The following is a 17500-nucleotide window of genomic DNA, read 5'->3' on the forward strand; positions in this document are numbered from 1 at the left end:
GGAAGTACCATTAAGGAGTGGAACAGGAAAATATACTTTTCTGTAAAATGGAATCAGCTGAGACCCTACGGCCACCAAGACATACAGACAGACAGACTGACAAACAGAGTCGGCTGTAGAAATAAATAAATAAGTAAATAAATAAACGCACAATGTATAAACGAATAAATAAAGTATTCTAAAAAACGGAATCAGCTGAGACCCTAAAGCCGCCCAGACATATAAACAGACAGACAGACAGAACCCAGACGGGCACACAGATAGAGTCAGCTGCGAACAGACACTTATAAACACACACACACACACATACATAAACCCGGGCTGGCGGAGTTTTGTGTCTTCAGCGGCCATGTGAAAAAGCTCCCCAAAACCTGTTCTTTTAACCACCACGTTTCTGATCCTCCGAGAAGATTAGGGGACCCAATAAGAAGTCCCTTTTAGCATCCTCCTCCCCCCTCCCCCAACCTTCCCTCCCCCCTTCCAAGACATATTGAGTAACGAAAACCTTCCAGCTGATTAGAGGCTGCATCGAGGATTAGCCGAAATAAATAGGAGGGAAAACGCTCTGGATCTGAAATATTGATATCGATCTGAAGCTCTCTCTCTCTCTCTCTCTCTCTCTCTCTCTCTCTCTCTCATCTCTTAGAAAATTATTGCTTTAACGAGGACCTCTCTCTCTCTCTCTCTCTTTCTCTCAGAAAATCGAGCAGTGTTGAAAGAAATCCATTTCTCTCACTCTCTCTCTCAGAAAGACTGAATAGTGCTTGAACGAGATACATGTTTCTCTCTCTCTCTCTCTCTATCTATCTATCTATCTTAGTAAATCAAACGTTGCTTGAAGGAAGGCCATCTCTCTCTCCTTCTTCTTCTTCTTTTTCTTCTTCTTCTTCTTCCCCTTCTTCTTCTTTTTCGTGATGCTGTAAGAGCATTCTGCATTGCGAAGTTCATCCGGACCTTCTCCCCTCGAGAATATCAATTGCAATGCAAGTATGCAGTTTGCCATTTCTCTCTTCTTACCGGGTGAGATTGTTTGCAGGGATTAAGAAGAGCGCTCGTGGAACCGAGACGAAGCAGGAGACGCGGACTGAATACCTGATGAAGAAGGGAGCTGCCTCCTCCTCCGTCAGGCAGTACTACCGCGAGGACTGTCGGCGGATCTCGGAGGTATATGACTTTGAGAGCGTTCTCCGATATTGCTCGAGTCTACCAATTTTCGCTTACTCGAGGAGTAAGCCTGCAAACTACTTTGTTATTGTTCTTCTTCTTCTTCTTCTTCTTCTTCTTCTTCTTGGGAGTTAGGAAAGGTCTATGGAAGAGCCTAACAAAAGTTCCAATTATATCTTAGTTTTACCAGACCACTGAGCTGATTAACAACTCTCCTTGGGCTGGCCCGAAGGATTAGATGTTTTTACGTGGCTAGAACCCAATTGGTTACTTAGCAACGATACCTACAGCTTATTGTGGGATCCGGACCACATTACATCGATTTTTCACATTGAGTTAAAGATACAGCAATGTTTTGGATAGAATATTTATGATTAATTTATGAGAATGAAAATGTAAAAAGAATGAATAATGTGCTTGTTAAACAGTACAGAAAAAGGATTTCTAATATATTACCTACGTATTTATTTTAATTTTCGTTGGTGAAACAAGGATTTATTTAACCATAGATTTTAGCACGTTTTAATTTATTTGGTGTAATGAATTCAGGCTATGTTTTTGTTCAGTTATTTTGTTTCCACTTATAACTGAGAATATATGAACGTGTTTAATTTGTCTTTTTTATTTGATCCTTGTTGTTATTATGAGTAGCACTAAGTATGAGTATTAATTACGAACACTACTTAACATTAAGTTAGGAATATAATGTTTACAAGTTATGCGTGAGGGGAAAATCTTGCCCGCATATCGAGTAAACTGGAGGTCGGATCACGCCTTGTTGAGTCTCGTTGTCATGCGGATGGCGATTCTTATAACGACCTCTCTCTCTCTCTCTCTCTCTCTCTCTCTCTCTCTCTCTCAGGAAATTTAACAGTGCTTGAACGAGAAACCCCCCCCCCTTCTCTCTCTCTCTCTCTCTCTCTCCTCTCTCTCTCTCTCTCTCTCTCTCTCTCTCTCTCTCAGAATTTTCAAACTGTTTGTTTTTTGTCGTCCCATCTCGCTGTCGGCTGCAGCGCAAATATCCTTTAATTGTACACTCGTGACCCACTGGCTCTTTTTCAAGTATCTGTTTTCGAATACAATAAACAAGTTTTTTCCTCTCTCTCTCTTCTCTCTCTCTCTCTCTCTCTCTCTCTCTCTCTCTTTAGTCCGGCAGCTGGTAGCATGTTCTTGCAATTAGTTCTGGTCTCGGAACCTTTGCCTTTTCGGGAAAAAATTGTCGCTTAGTTTTATATTTATGCAAGGGTTTTGTGGGTAGATTTTTCTTCTAAGTGTGTGTGTTTGTGTTTGTGTTTGTGTTTGTGTGTTTGTGTATGGGTAAGACAGTTAGCAGGTCGTTTCAGAATCATTTGTTTTAGAGTCCATTTTCCGTTTTATGAAACAAGTCTTCGTGATTTTCAAAACAAAAGTAGATTTTTTTTTTCAGTAACCTAGTTGTCCTTGCAGACTGTTAGATTTCGAGTCAGCTGTTTTTGACGAATAAAGTTTCTAAGTAATGTTGAACATACATACATACATACATACATACATACATACATACATACATACATACATACATACATACATACATACATACATACATACATACATACACTTGGAAATTCACCGCGAGTCAGGACCTCAAATTAAACTTTCAATTAGGGCAAAAGGTCCACTACTGAATTTTTCTAGATATTGTTGTAACCCTTAGATTTGTAATAGTTAGATAACTTTTTACCTACGGTGTTAATTAGATTTAATTTGATTTCCTGTGGATATTCCTTGTCTTGAAGTTGAATTAGATTCTAAAGCAAAATAGTGATGTTAGCTTCATTTTTTGTTCTAGTCAACTACTGTTTAGTTTGCATTCCCTCGTTCTTCCATGAACTCTTGTGGAATCAGCTGTTTTTCTCATTTTATCCATAATTATCTTTTCATGTAGCACTGTGAAAACCTCCGGCAGTCAACTCTATTCCTTTATTAATAATTACCCCGCTCGCAAAAGCAAAACTAACGACATTTATCAATTTTCAATATCTATGAATACCGAAGACTCTCGGCTTCATTTTTCCATCAGCAAACACGAAAACTCTGGACAACCAGGAACATACCTTTTGACATTCTGAAGTCAACGTTAGCATTGCCTCCAATCATTCGAGACCTCCACTAATCCTTCCATCCCTGATCCCAATCCCAAGAAGAAGACCGAGTAGACCAAACAACCCATTCATTAGCCGGGGAAGCGGAATCGTCGTCCAATTTGCCGGCCTAATCAGAATGCGCTCCCCGCCGCTCCACTACGTCGCCTATCACGATCGCCGCCACCTGATTCGATAAGAGCGGCGGACCCTTTATTTACTTCGGTCTACGCCGCTCTGCACGTGGTTGCCAGGTATGCACAGGTGGAGTTTATAATACCCATCTATACCCCATCCCTCCCTCCCACCCTATACTCCTCCCTCCTCCTAATACTACTACTACTACTTACCACCACCTCCCACCACTCCAAACATGGGCCGCTGCCCCATTGCCTTGTGAGGAGCCAACCCGAACAAGTTGCCTAATAAGTGCAGGACTCCACTTTCGTCGGGCCAACTTGAATTTTCCCTCGCTGAATTGGGTCCTTATAGGGATTTTCACGACCGCTTTTAGTTAACGGAGAGAGCTCTCTTTTTTTTCTCAGCCGAAGGTCAAGGTCACTCGGGGCGCTTTTGCTTTTAGATTTGTTTGTTTGTCGTCTGCTTTGGAGACCTTTAAATGCTAGGATGACCTTTTGAGGGTTAATGGTGAGGTTGATTCTACCCGATGAAGACTAGTTATTGATTATACCTGTGGATGTTTTGAACATAATAGTGAAAATACACTTGATGGCACCTGTGAAGATAAACAGCCATACTGGTGAAAGCTACTGACTGAACCATGGGAAGGCAAATAAGTTGGAGCGGTGAAGATTATTAGCCTCACTAGTGAAAACTATTGATTGCACGAATGAAGACTACTGACTGCCACCAGTGAAGTTAATGGAGACTCCTGATTGCCAACAGTGAAGACTGCAACGGCGAAACCTGTAGACATGAACACGATTATTCGTGGTTTATGCTCAACTGATTAGTTATGATGATGATTCGTACATCAGACTCGTCTGCAGGTGTGCTAGACTGTGTTCAAGATGATGCTGTTATTGTTGTTGACATATTTGTTTATTCTTAGTATTTTGTGGGGTTTCAAGACCAATAAGTTCGTTAACTTGATGCACTAACCTAGCCCAGGCTGGATGAAAGAGAAAAAGGAGAAGGAGAGGGAGAAGAAGAAGGATAAATGTTGCGAAGCCCCAAATGAAGCGAGAGGCCCATCGGAGGAAATGAAACAGTGGCCGAATTATGCAATTTGAGGATTACTGATGACTGAGTAATATTTGGGAGCGGCCGACTGGCGGGTTCTACGAGACCACCGGAGTGTCGGGAACAACTACACACACATATATATAGATATACATATATATATAATATATATATATATATATATATATATATATATATATATATATATATATATATATATATATATTATATAATATACACTCACTCGTCTTCCTTCCTCTACTGTAAATGGTACTTGAGTTTCGTTAGTGTTCTTTTAATTTGCTTTTTATGTTGTAATTGTGTTCTTTTTAGATGAGTAATTATTGTAATTTGATTTTATTATTGTAATTTTCAGCTTGAAAATGGGGCTGGTCCCTTAAACGTCGCATTGAATAACTACCCCAATATGAAACAGACGTCTGCATTTAAACCTTTCCCGCTATGCATCCCGTCTGAGGTTTTAACCTTCGTTTGATATATATATATATATATATATATATATCTATATATATATACATATATATCTATAATTATATATACATATCTATATATAAATATATATATAAATTATATATATATATATATATATATATATATATGTGTGTGTGTGTGTGTGTGTGTGTGTGTGTGTGTGTGTGTGTGTGTGAACGTAAAGAATCTTGGCACTGAGACTTTCTGCCAATTTTGCATTTGATTTCATAAAGAACGTTCCCAGCAACCAACCACCCCCGCCCCCCAAGCTCCCCCTCTTCCAAACGTATCCCCTTCTCCCCCAGCATGTTCCCGCCCCCTTAAAACAACAATCATCGCAATCCGAAGATTCCTTAATTACCGATGAGTAAATGCGAGAAATGGTTGATTGACGGGTGCTACAAGGGTACCTGCGGTTAGTGATACTCGCCGGCTTTGTTGTCTTAAAAGCGAAAATAAGTTTTAACAGGGCGTGATCCGACCTCCAGCTTGCTCGGGACGCGCGCACGATTGTCTCCTCACGCATAAGTTGGAAACATTATATTCCTAAATTTTAACGTAAATCAAAACGTGCTAAAATCTACATCAAATAGTCTTGTTTCACCAACGAAAATGAAAGCAAATACGCTAGATTTTATCAGATATAATTTTTCTGTGCTGTTTAACATGCGCATAATTTATTTTTTACATTTTCATTCTAAAAAATAAATCATAAATATCCTATCCTAAAATATCTGTAATTTTAACTCAATACTAGACACCATTTTTCAGACCTTTTAAAGCTCTTTCATAGATCTCACCTAACCCCCAACAAGAACAACAGCAAGAACAAAGAAGTTTGTAGGCTTACTCACCGAGTAAGCGAAAAATTGTTGAACAAATAAATATATAAACAAGTGAATACATAAGAGGTTGTTGCTCCTTTCCAGCCAAAACTTTATAAATTAACACTTCAACCTGCATCATGACTGAATGCAGAAGAAAGCTTGTCTATTAATTAATAAGTAATTCACAAACATCTCCATAGACTGCACCTGCACTGTCTAGGTGTTTCTCTCTCTCTCTCTCTCTCTCTCTCTCTCTCTCTCTCTCTCTCTCTCATCACAATTCCTGCCTGCAAACACTGACAACGCTTAACCATAACTGGCTTAAGTGAATCCATATGCTTCATTTATTGATTCCTCTCTCTCTCTCTCTCTCTCTCTCTCACTTTACTGAGCTACTGCCATTGCTGCAAAAAGTGACAAAGAGCAAAATGGCAAACCCAAATTATTTATACCCTCTTCTCTCTCTCTCTCTCTCTCTCTCTCTCTCTCTCTCTCTCTCTCTCTCTCTCTCAAGGTCTAGACTGGGAGTGGCCTCATCAGCCTGAAGCGCTGTCAGCAATAGACCTTTTCAGAATTAATCTGTATTCAAAGGAAATCATTTTCCAGGAAGTGGCAGCCTGGTTTCTCCTTATCAGTACTCCCATCTCTGAGGCTCTCTGAGGTACTTCTCTGAGGTACTCCTCCGAGTCTCATCTTCTTTTCTTCTCCGGAGCGCCTCAGTGGCGTGGTCGGTATGGTCTAGGCCTGCCACCTCGGTGGCCGCAAGTTCGATTCTCGGGGATTCCACTGAGGGGTTAGATATGTGTATTGCTGGTGATAGAAGTTCACTCTCGACGTGGTTCGGAAGTCACGTAAAGCCGTTGGTCCCGTTGCTGAATAACCACTGGTTACAAGCAGCGTAAGAATACCATACAAGCAAAAACTACTAGTGGCAGATTTAGAGTTGGGGTGGTGGCGGGGGGGGGGGGGAGCAGGCCATGGCCGAGGGCCCCGCACCTCCGCAAAAAAAATATTAATAACAATAACATTTAAAAAATATAAAATAATAATAATAATAATCTACTGGTATTCAACTAGGAAATAAATCCCGGAAAACCTTTTAGGCCCCCCCCCCTCCCCTCCCCCCTCCCCCCCTTCCCCAACCCCTCCCCCCCGACCCACAACTACCCGCCGCCGGTAAGAGCCCTCTTTGCTTCATCCTTTTATCATCATCATCATCATCGTCAGTGTCTTTTTATTCTTCTTCTTCTTCTTCTTCTTCTTCTTCTTCTTCTTCTCCTTCTCCTCATTTTCTTTCTTGTTCTTGTTCCTATATTTCTCCTTCTTTTTCTTCTGCTTATTCTTCTTCTCCTTTTCTTTTCCTTCTTCTCTTCTTCTTTTCCTTTTTCCTCCTCGTTTCCTTCTTCTTTGCCTTTTCTTTCTTTCTTTCTCTTCATCTTCTTCTTCTCCTCCTTTTCTTTCTTTCTTTTTCTTCTCCTCCTTTTCTTTCTTCTTCTTCTTCTCCTTTTCTTTCTTTCTTTCTTTCTTCTCCGCCTTTTCTTTCCTTCTCCTTCTCTTTTTTTTCTTCTCCTCCTTTTCTTTCTTTTTCTTCTTCTTCTTCTCCACATCCTCCTCCTTTTCTTCTTCCTCCTCCTCCTCCTTTTCTTTCTTCTTCTCCTTCGTCTTCCTCTTCTTCTTCTTCTTCTCCTTTCCTGTTCTTAGTCTTCCGTTTGGAAGAACAGGTTCCTCAAAGTCCATTATCTCCTCCAAATCTCTCTCTCTCTCTCTCTCTCTCTCTCTCTCTCTCTCTCTCTCTCTCTTCTCTTATCATCTCAAATCCCAAATTCATGCATTCTTGGGCACGTCTTTGGCAATGCCACGGTGCCCTATTATAAACCCCACCCCCAGAATACCACTACCCCTCCCACCCCCACCACATCCATTCAGATATGCACAACCCTTTTACACATAATTTTGACAAATACAAAAAGTTTTATTATTATTATTCTTTCTTTTCGCGGTGTCATGTACATTTACCGTCAGTTTTTCTCGATTTATTATTCGTCTGTTGCTTTGGTGTTTGTTTGTTTGTTTTGTTGATATGTTTCTCATCTTTATTTGTTATTTTTATTCATAATTGACCGTTCTTTGCCACTTGACTGTTTTTCTTTTTTAAACTTAAGGGTATTTTATGCAATGGAAGCTTCTGATTTGTTCTTTGATAAAGTCTTAAGAGTTAGAAAATATTAGTGAAATATAATATACACATATACTATATATGTGTAAATGTATATATATCTTTAAACCTTTTCACTCTTCTCTCTTTAATCTTCCTGGTTGAAGATTGATTAGATTATTCTTCTTTCGTTTATGCTCTCTCTCTGGATGCAGTAAAATGGCTGTATAGCACTGAGTTCTCAGTTACAAGATCCGCCGTTCGATCCCGGCATACTACCCACCAGTCGACCCAGCTGCGTACAAGGGTAATTAATCCATATGCTTCATTTATTGATTCCTCTCTCTCTCTCTCTCTCTCTCTCTCTCTCTCTCTCTCTCTGTTAGTCCTTTTGAGCTACTGCAATTAATCCATATTCTTCATTTATGGATTCACCCCACCCCCGTCTCTCTCTCTCTCTCTCTCTCTCTCTCTCTCTCACTGAAAAATCCTCTGAGAATCAGTTCACTGTCATCGCGTCGTCTGGACGTGTCCGGTGTCGGGAAGTTGAAAAGCTGCTGCTGTGATCTGTGGTTGACGCTCCCACTCGATGTTATCAAAAAGGTCAGTCTAGCATCGGGCTCGCCCTTCTTACGTGGAAATTCTAGTATTGGTTCAACAGTCTAACATCGCCCCGCGAGGGACACAAACCAGTTTCGGGTTTGAGCTTGTGGCTCACATATAACCATTATCGGTTTTTTTTCATTCTTTTTTTTTTATAAATGGATTAGACGATCCTCCTTACATAAATAATCTGGGGAAGTCTAACCTCGCCGAGGATGAATCATTATACTGTCAGGGATTTTGGAATGTTGCGAGTGGTTTATCATTAAAAGACAATTGATCGTGGAATGTATTATCATTAACAAATATATATATGAATGTCTTTTTACTGTAATACAACAGTATAATATGATGACAAAAGGCCCCTAAAACACTATTTTAACGTTGCAACCATATATTTCGAGCACTTCCTCTTGTGCTCCTGGTTGCAACGTTAAAACTGTTTTATGGGACTTTCATCTTCAAATATATATGTATATATATATATATATATATATATATATATATATATATATATATATATATATATATACTTTAGGGCATAGTTTTTCTCTAATACAATTTTCGTTAAAAGCAATTGCTTTAGTGGCATCAATAAGTTTCTTGCAGGTATCTTCATACCGACGAAGTTTTTTCCGATTCTCGTTCGTCAATTTCTGGTGAAATATACGCAGACTTCCTTCTTCCATTTATTGAATTTTGTCACGACAGCTGTTTCGCCTTATGGCATTATCAAGCGACTACTGACTTACAATCTGACCTTTCGGCCTATTTATCTCATCGTGTGGGAGGTATGACCTCGAGGTATGAGTACTGGTTAGTCTAGGGATTAACAGCTTAAGGGCGTTGTTTTAGTTACAAAGAATATAAGGACATATGTACTGCGACAATAAGAGTGAAAGTTTAAACAGTGGTTAAATAGATATTCAAAATACAATGCCATGTGCTAGAGTTTCCTTAAATGTATGTTTTAAAATTTAATATGTTACATGTTGGTTTTAGATAAAAATTACAAAATTACATACAGGAATGAAAATGAATATAGAAATCTAAATACGGGAGTACAAATATATGTATATATTTTATAGCATGCATAAAGGTACAAGAGATAATTTCTGTTTATACATAAATGTGTATGATTTAAATTTGAGTGTGTGTGTGTGTGTGTGTGTGTGTGTATGTCCAAAATGGTCTACGTTGGTTAACGGTTGCTGATTCGTGTTGGGCGGGGTCTCAGCGACCTGAGTAAGGATGTTACTTGACTTTCGCTGACGCTGGGTCTTCTCATGCTTCCAAGGGGCGCGATGTTCTCGGTGGATTGGGGCGCGCTGTCTGGTCCCTGTTGGCTTGGGGTATTCCTTCTCCTGCTGGAGGGGAGTATATGGTCCGATTCTTGTTGGACGTTCAAGGTCGGCTTCTGAATAGCGATGCTCACTGCTTCCGTTATTAAGAGGCGACCGTAGTTGTCTTCTCTGTGTACGACCTGGGTGCCTTCTATGAGCTCTTGTAGAGATAGCTTCCTGTCGTGAACATCTATGTAATGTTGATGGATGGCCCTTGATTTCTATGAGCCAGTAGACGTCTCCGAAGGGTCGTTGTAGTGTGCCCGATGTAGTTTTGGCTGTGAGGTTTACACACCTCCTCTGGACAAGTAAATTTGTAAACTACATTCGTGCACATCTCCTTCGGTCCCCCCGGAGCGGTGCTGTTCTTCATTATTAAGGCTGCTACAAGGTTGGGCTTACTATATATCCTGAGGCTTATTTTATGGTAAGGGGCTTTTGGGGTTACGCCTCTGTTTATTATCCGCGTAGTGTGCAGCAATCCTCCTTGTATGCAGACCCATAATGTACACGATGGTAAAATAATCAAGTTTTCCTCGTTTTTCGCCATGGTGTTGGGTTGGTAAAATTCGTCCATTTTCTTTTTTATTGCTGCTTCGATAATTTGATCTGCATACCCGTTGTTTGTCAGCAGTTGGCGAATTCGGTCGAGTTCGTTATGTATATCTTTCCATGATGAGCTGTGTGTGAAGGTTCTGTTGACATACGCACTCACGACAGACTTTTTATATGCGTCCGGGCACTCCCCGCGTGCGTTCAAGCAACGCCCAGCGTTCGTTGCTTTCGTATAAACGGTCGTCTTAAACTGTCCTTCTTGTTGTTTTACCAGGACATCAAGAAATGGCAAAGTCTTCTGCTGGCTGTGCTCTGTGGTGAAGTTGAGCACTGAGTTTCTTTTCAGAGCATCTGCTAGTTTTTTGGTATCTTCAGGCTCTTTTATTGTGACGAATATATCGTCGATGTACCGCCCATAAATCCTAGGTTTTAGATGTTCTCTAAAGGTCCTTTCTTCGACGGTGGCCATGTACATATTTGCAAGAGGACCCCTAGTGGGGATCCATGGCGGACTCCGTCTACTTGTCGAAATAATTCCCCCTGATGAGAGAGGAAAGGGGCTTCTGTAGTGCTAGCTTTCAGCATCTCTCGGAGGACATCTTCGGAAATGGGCAGCGGGTTCTTCTCGGACCTGTATACACGATCAAGAATGATGTCGATCGTTTCTTCGACGGGAACGTTCGTAAACAAACTCTCCACGTCGAGTGAGGCAATGTCGTCTTCTGGTCCTTTTTCCTGTGGGAGATCAATAAACTCCACCGCTGATTTCAGTGAATATGCACCGGGTATGTAAGGTACCAGCAAATCATTCAGGACTTTCGCTATCCAAATTCCAACGCTTGACAAAAGACCCCACCGAGGACCTCAGAAAGAAAGTGTCGAGGCTTGTGACTAGGGCCAACAATCAGCAAGACGTCGTAAAATTCCCTAAGGTAAAAGGAGACTATGGGCCCGGTTACTGCTACGGAACAGTGAAAACACACAAGGCAGGCAACCCCCTAAGGCCCATCATCTCTCAGATGACATCCCCAACCTATAGGATAGCGAAAGTCCTGAATGATTTGCTGGTACCTTACATACCCGGTGCATATTCACTGAAATCAGCGGTGGAGTTTATTGATCTCCTACAGGAAAAAGGACCAGAAGACGACATTGCCTCACTCGACGTGGAGAGTTTGTTTACGAACGTTCCCGTCGAAGAAACGATCGACATCATTCTTGATCGTGTATACAGGTCCGAGAAGAACCCGCTGCCCATTTCCGAAGATGTCCTCCGAAGAGTTTTATGCTGAAAGCTAGCACTACAGAAGCCCCTTTCCTCTCTCATCAGGGGGAATTATTTCGACAAGTAGACGGAGTCGCCATGGGATCCCCACTAGGGGTCCTCTTTGCAAATATGTACATGGCCACCGTCGAAGAAAGGACCTTTAGAGAACATCTAAAACCTAGGATTTATGGGCGGTACATCGACGATATATTCGTCACAATAAAAGAGCCTGAAGATACCAAAAAACTAGCAGATGCTCTGAAAAGAAACTCAGTGCTCAACTTCACCACAGAGCACAGCCAGCAGAAGACTTTGCCATTTCTTGATGTCCTGGTAAAAAAAACAACAAGAAGGACAGTTTAAGACGACCGTTTATACGAAAGCAACGAACGCTGGGCGTTGCTTGAACGCACGCGGGGAGTGCCCGGACGCATATAAAAAGTCTGTCGTGAGTGTGTATGTCAACAGAACCTTCACACACAGCTCATCATGGGAAAGATATACATAACGAACTCGACCGAATTCGCCAACTGCTGACAAACAACGGGTATGCAGATCAAATTATCGAAGCAGCAATAAAAAGAAAATGGACGAATTTTACCAACCCAACACCATGGCGAAAAACGAGGAAAACTTGATTATTTACCATCGTGTACATTATGGGTCTGCATACAAGGAGGATTGCTGCACACTACGCGGGATAATAAACAGAGGCGTAACCCCAAAGCCCCTTACCATAAAATAAGCCTCAGGATATATAGTAAGCCCAACCTTGTAGCAGCCTTAATAATGAAGAACAGCACCGCTCCGGGGGGACCGAAGGAGATGTGCACGAATGTAGTTTACAAATTTACTTGTCCAGAGGAGGTGTGTAAACCTCACAGCCAAAACTACATCGGGCACACTACAACGACCCTTCGGAGACGTCTGCTGGCTCATAGAAATCAAGGGGCCATCCATCAACATACATAGATGTTCACGACAGGAAGCCATCTCTACAAGAGCTCATAGAAGGCACCCAGGTCGTACACAGAGAAGACAACTACGGTCGCCTCTTAATAACGGAAGCAGTGAGCATCGCTATTCAGAAGCCGACCTTGAACGTCCAACAAGAATCGGACCATATACTCCCCTCCAGCAGGAGAAGGAATACCCAAGCCAACAGGGACCAGACAGCGCGCCCCAATCCACCGAGAACATCGCGCCCCTTGGAAGCATGAGAAGACCCAGCGTCAGCGAAAGTCAAGTAACATCCTTACTCAGGTCGCTGAGACCCGCCCAACACGAATCAGCAACCGTTAACCAACGTAGACCATTTTGGACATACACACACACACACACACACACACACACACACACTCAAATAAATCATACACATTTATGTATAAACAGAAATTATCTCTTGTACCTTTATGCATGCTATAAAATATATCATATATTTGTACTCCCGTATTTAGATTTCTATATTCATTTTCATTCCTGTATGTAATTTTGTAATTTTTATCTAAAACCAACATGTAACATATTAAATTTTAAACATACATTTAAGGAAACTCTAGCACATGGCATTGTATTTTGAATTTAACCACTGTTTAAACTTTCACTCTTATTGTCGCAGTACATATGTCCTTATATTCTTTGTAACTAAAACAACGCCCTTAAGCTGTTAATCCCTAGACTAACCAGTACCCATACCTCGAGGTCATACCTCCCACACGATGAGATAAATAGGCCGAAAGGTCAGATTGTAAAGTCAGTAGTCGCTTGATAATGCCATAAGGCGAAACAGCTGTCGTGACAAAATTCAATAAATGGAAGAAGGAAGTCTGCGTATATTTCACCAGAAATTGACGAACGAGAATCGGAAAAAACTTCGTCGGTATGAAGATACCTGCAAGAAATTATTGATGCCACTAAAGCAATTGCTTTTTAACGAAAATATATATATATATATATATATATATATATATATATATATATCTATATACCTATATATATATAACATTTATACATATGTATATATACATATATACAATATAATATATTTATTTTTATATGTTTATTTATTTATATACATGCATGCATACATACATACATACATACACACACACCTATATATATATATATATATATATATTATATATATATATTATAATATATATATATATTATATATATATATATATATATATATATATATATATATAGATAGATAGATAGATAGATATAGGTGTGTGTGTGTGTGCGTGTGTATAGTCTTCTAAGTGACTAAGTAGCTGGAGAATTCAACAAAATTGCACCCGATGTTGGAACTTGCGGAAAGAAAAGAATAAGGTTTTTTCTATGTTTGTGGATAAATATTGACTGGTGATAGTATATAACGAAACTGCAGAGACTTTAGGAGCCTTTAAGCGTTTCAGTGCAACTTGAAATTTACATTATCATTAGCAAGTAAATGAAAACCGAGAAGATAGAACAATGAATGTTAGTATGGGTTGTGATAGTGGGATCTATAACAGTTACCAGGACAACAAAAATTATTCCGAGTGTCACTGAGACTGTGAACTATGGGTAGCTTCAAAAAAGTACTGTCATTTGAGAAAGGTAGCTCAGGAATCACTCCTAGGTAACGTTCTCTCGTATTTGCTAGGTCGGATATAGCTTAGCCAGTAACTTTAATTGAATGGTCAAGGATTCTAAGAAATGGTGTCCTTAGATATGAGAGATGTGAACTTTCTAATAAATTTTTCACAATAGGCTCCTCACTGTTTATCAGACAGACAAAATACTTTCCAATGGATATTTATGGTAAGAATTTAGGTTGACTTCGGTAACCTTGTTACTTTGGAACTCTGCTGAGTCCAGGATAGTTTAGTGGCAGTTTCTTTCAACTTACGTCCGAGGTGAAGCATTCTCGTCTTTGTCTTTATTCTCTCAATTATAGCTTCCCTTCTCGCAAAGCTCGAGTCCATTTCTTCTGTTATTGTTAGATCTCTCTCTCTCTCTCTCTCTCTCTCTCTCTCTCTCTCTCTCTCTCTCTCTCTCATATCAATCTCCCCTCACTCTCCTTATTCCCGTGGACTTGCTCACAGAGAGAGAGAGAGAGAGAGAGAAAGGGGGGGTTGGGGGTGTGAGAATCTGACTGGCATTTCCGTCATACTTCACAGAAATAACGAAGAAGAAGATCAACAGGAGACTGAGGTTTGTTGAAAGTTTTTACTGTATACCAATTTTAGATGCAGATTAAACAGTGCCAATACATCACAGAATCCTGGACCTGAATTTCAGAACTAAGTTGGGGCTAGTTTGAAGGCAGTGTCCATAAAAAGAATTGAAACTTTTTAAAGGCACCATCTATAAAAGAAAATAAATAATATTAATTTTGTCATGAGAACCTGAGTACGAGTCGCTTCTGTACCCACAGATCGGGGTGATATGATGTGTGCAGTTGTTCCTTTAAGAAGCTGAATGGCATTGTTGGCTTCTGCTGAGTCATGCAGGCCAGAATTATTAGAGGAAAATGAGAAGCCAGAATGTGGGTGATTAGTCATATGTGTGTATGTGTGTGTATGTAGGTTGGTTTTATAAATGCATGTGTACTCGTATTGTGGTTGTTATAGTGGCCTAATATTAGTCATGCATATATATGTATGTAAGTATGTATGTATGTATGTATTTATGTATGTATGTAGATAGGTAGGTCCGTATGTATATAAGAGTGTACAAGTACAGGGTTAGTAACGATGGTGTGTGATGAGTCATATGTATGTGTATATATATATATGTATATATATATATATATATATATATATATATATATATATGTACGTATGTTTGTATGTATGCATGTAAGATAGGTAGGTTCGTATGTATATAAGCGTGTGTACTGAGTTAGTAACGATGGTGTGAGATTATTCATATGTATATATATGTATGTATGTTTGTATGTATGTTGGTAGGTAGGCGGGTGTATATAAAACGTGCGTATTGATGACAATAATTGCATATATTATACAGCAGATAAGTTTAATGAAAAGTTATTATTGGGAGACATTGAGAAAATAAACAACGAATACACATCGCACATTACGTGTGTATATGTTTTTTTTTTCTCCGTGTCAAAACACGACCAGAATTCTATTCACCCCTCAGCATCTACCCCGCTGTTACACTATGAAAGGAATTCGACCCATCTCATAAAAGCGGCGGCTTCCTACAGCGGCAGCGTCAAAAGAAATTGCCCTATCAAATAGCGAATGGTTGTGATTGTGTGTATATATATATATATATATTATATATTATATATATATATATATATATATATATGTATATGTATATATATATATATATATATATATATATATATATATAATATGTATATGTATATATATATATATATATATATATATATATATATATATATATATATATATATATATACACACATATATACATATATATATATATTAGTATATTTGGTATGCTTTTTAACTTGTGGTGTACGTACGCTAGTGCGCGCGTGCACGTGTCCGTTGTCCCTTTGGCCCACTTGATAAAAATAGCCTGCATTACCCACAGTTTCATAAGTCTTGAGAGACTTATTATTTGGTTGCGATAATCTTTATCCCATTAACCCGCTTTTATGACGCAAAACTCGACTCCCAATGCTTTGTTTCGGGATTAGCAAACCCCTTTGATCTACCCGACCGTCCGGTATTGTTCGTCTTTTGGTTAGACAAACAACAACGAGGAGCATTGTTGAAAAACTCTAAATAACTCAATACAAAGCGGTGCCGAACTGGTTCGTCAGAACGCCCGATTATGACGAGGCTATTAAACCCAAGTCCGAGTCGCGTGTAGGAGTCAGAACTCGCCACCTCACAGGTTGACGGGGCTCGAGGGCAAAATCTTGCTTCATACGAAATTGACGAAAAGTGTCGTACAGGAAAATTGATCATTTGTGTCGATAACAGATCATTTTTCTCGGCATCTGTAGATATACAGGTTCTCGTACTACCTATAAACAAACAAAAAAGTATTATTCCGCCGCCAATAAAACCCTTGATTAGTTGCAGAGGAAGAAATTAGGAAGGGAAATGGAAGCAGAGAGTTAGCTCCACCATGAGCCCGTTCGGACGAGGCTGGAGTAAAAGGCCCTCGTCGGTCTTGAGGTCGAATTCTGAAAACAGCCCCCTGAGCGACAGTCATGACCCGGGCCAATCACAGGTCCTGTTGAACGCCCGCCAACCAATCAGATAACGAGGCTGACCACTCTCGTATATTCCCGCCCTCAGCTTCCCTCCCGAAAACGTTGTCGAATTCCAGCAAAGGAATACTTTGCATGTCTCGAATAGCGACCGCGAGGAATGAGATCGCACGGGGAAAACTCTATCGGTTAAATGTCATAATTACATTAATGTTCAAAACGTGAAAGCACTCAAGCGGAACAAGAGGAAATTTTTCCATGTTCATGAGGCTGGAGACAAAATATGTCATGAACTTGGCGAAGAAAACCACTTTAGATGAGAATTCCCTTGATTCGTAATAAAAAAAAAAAATCCGTAAAAACAATTTTACTGAACCACATGGTCAAGTAACGAAAAAATGAAATCAAATACGATTACAACAAATACACTAAAATAAAATGCACGTGTGTTACAAAGAACAATAACGAACGCTTCTCCGTTGATTTGTAACCCCGTTGAAATCTCGGAAACACTCCTGGGGCCGTAGACCTTGGCCCCTGGTTGTGGGGAGGGGGGAGGGACCTTGTAA

The 17500-nt window shown here is 40.0% G+C and overlaps 2 protein-coding genes across 2 annotated transcripts in view; both read left to right on the forward strand.

The window, feature by feature from the left end:
• Positions 1 to 17500, forward strand: part of LOC135216074 (uncharacterized) — a 307218-nt gene that overhangs the window by 47705 nt on the left and 242013 nt on the right. The window lies entirely within an intron of this gene.
• The window catches only part of LOC135216619 (uncharacterized protein DDB_G0271670-like), a 94500-nt gene that overhangs the window by 24811 nt on the left and 52189 nt on the right, over positions 1 to 17500 (forward strand). Inside the window, exon 10 of the mRNA XM_064252001.1 lies at positions 1037 to 1228. Coding sequence (XP_064108071.1) covers positions 1037 to 1228 — 192 coding nt within the window. The remainder of the gene's footprint in view (positions 1 to 1036; positions 1229 to 17500) is intronic.

This window comes from Macrobrachium nipponense, chromosome 6 (genome assembly GCF_015104395.2).
Source record: "Macrobrachium nipponense isolate FS-2020 chromosome 6, ASM1510439v2, whole genome shotgun sequence".
Taxonomy (NCBI): Eukaryota; Metazoa; Arthropoda; class Malacostraca; order Decapoda; family Palaemonidae; genus Macrobrachium; species Macrobrachium nipponense.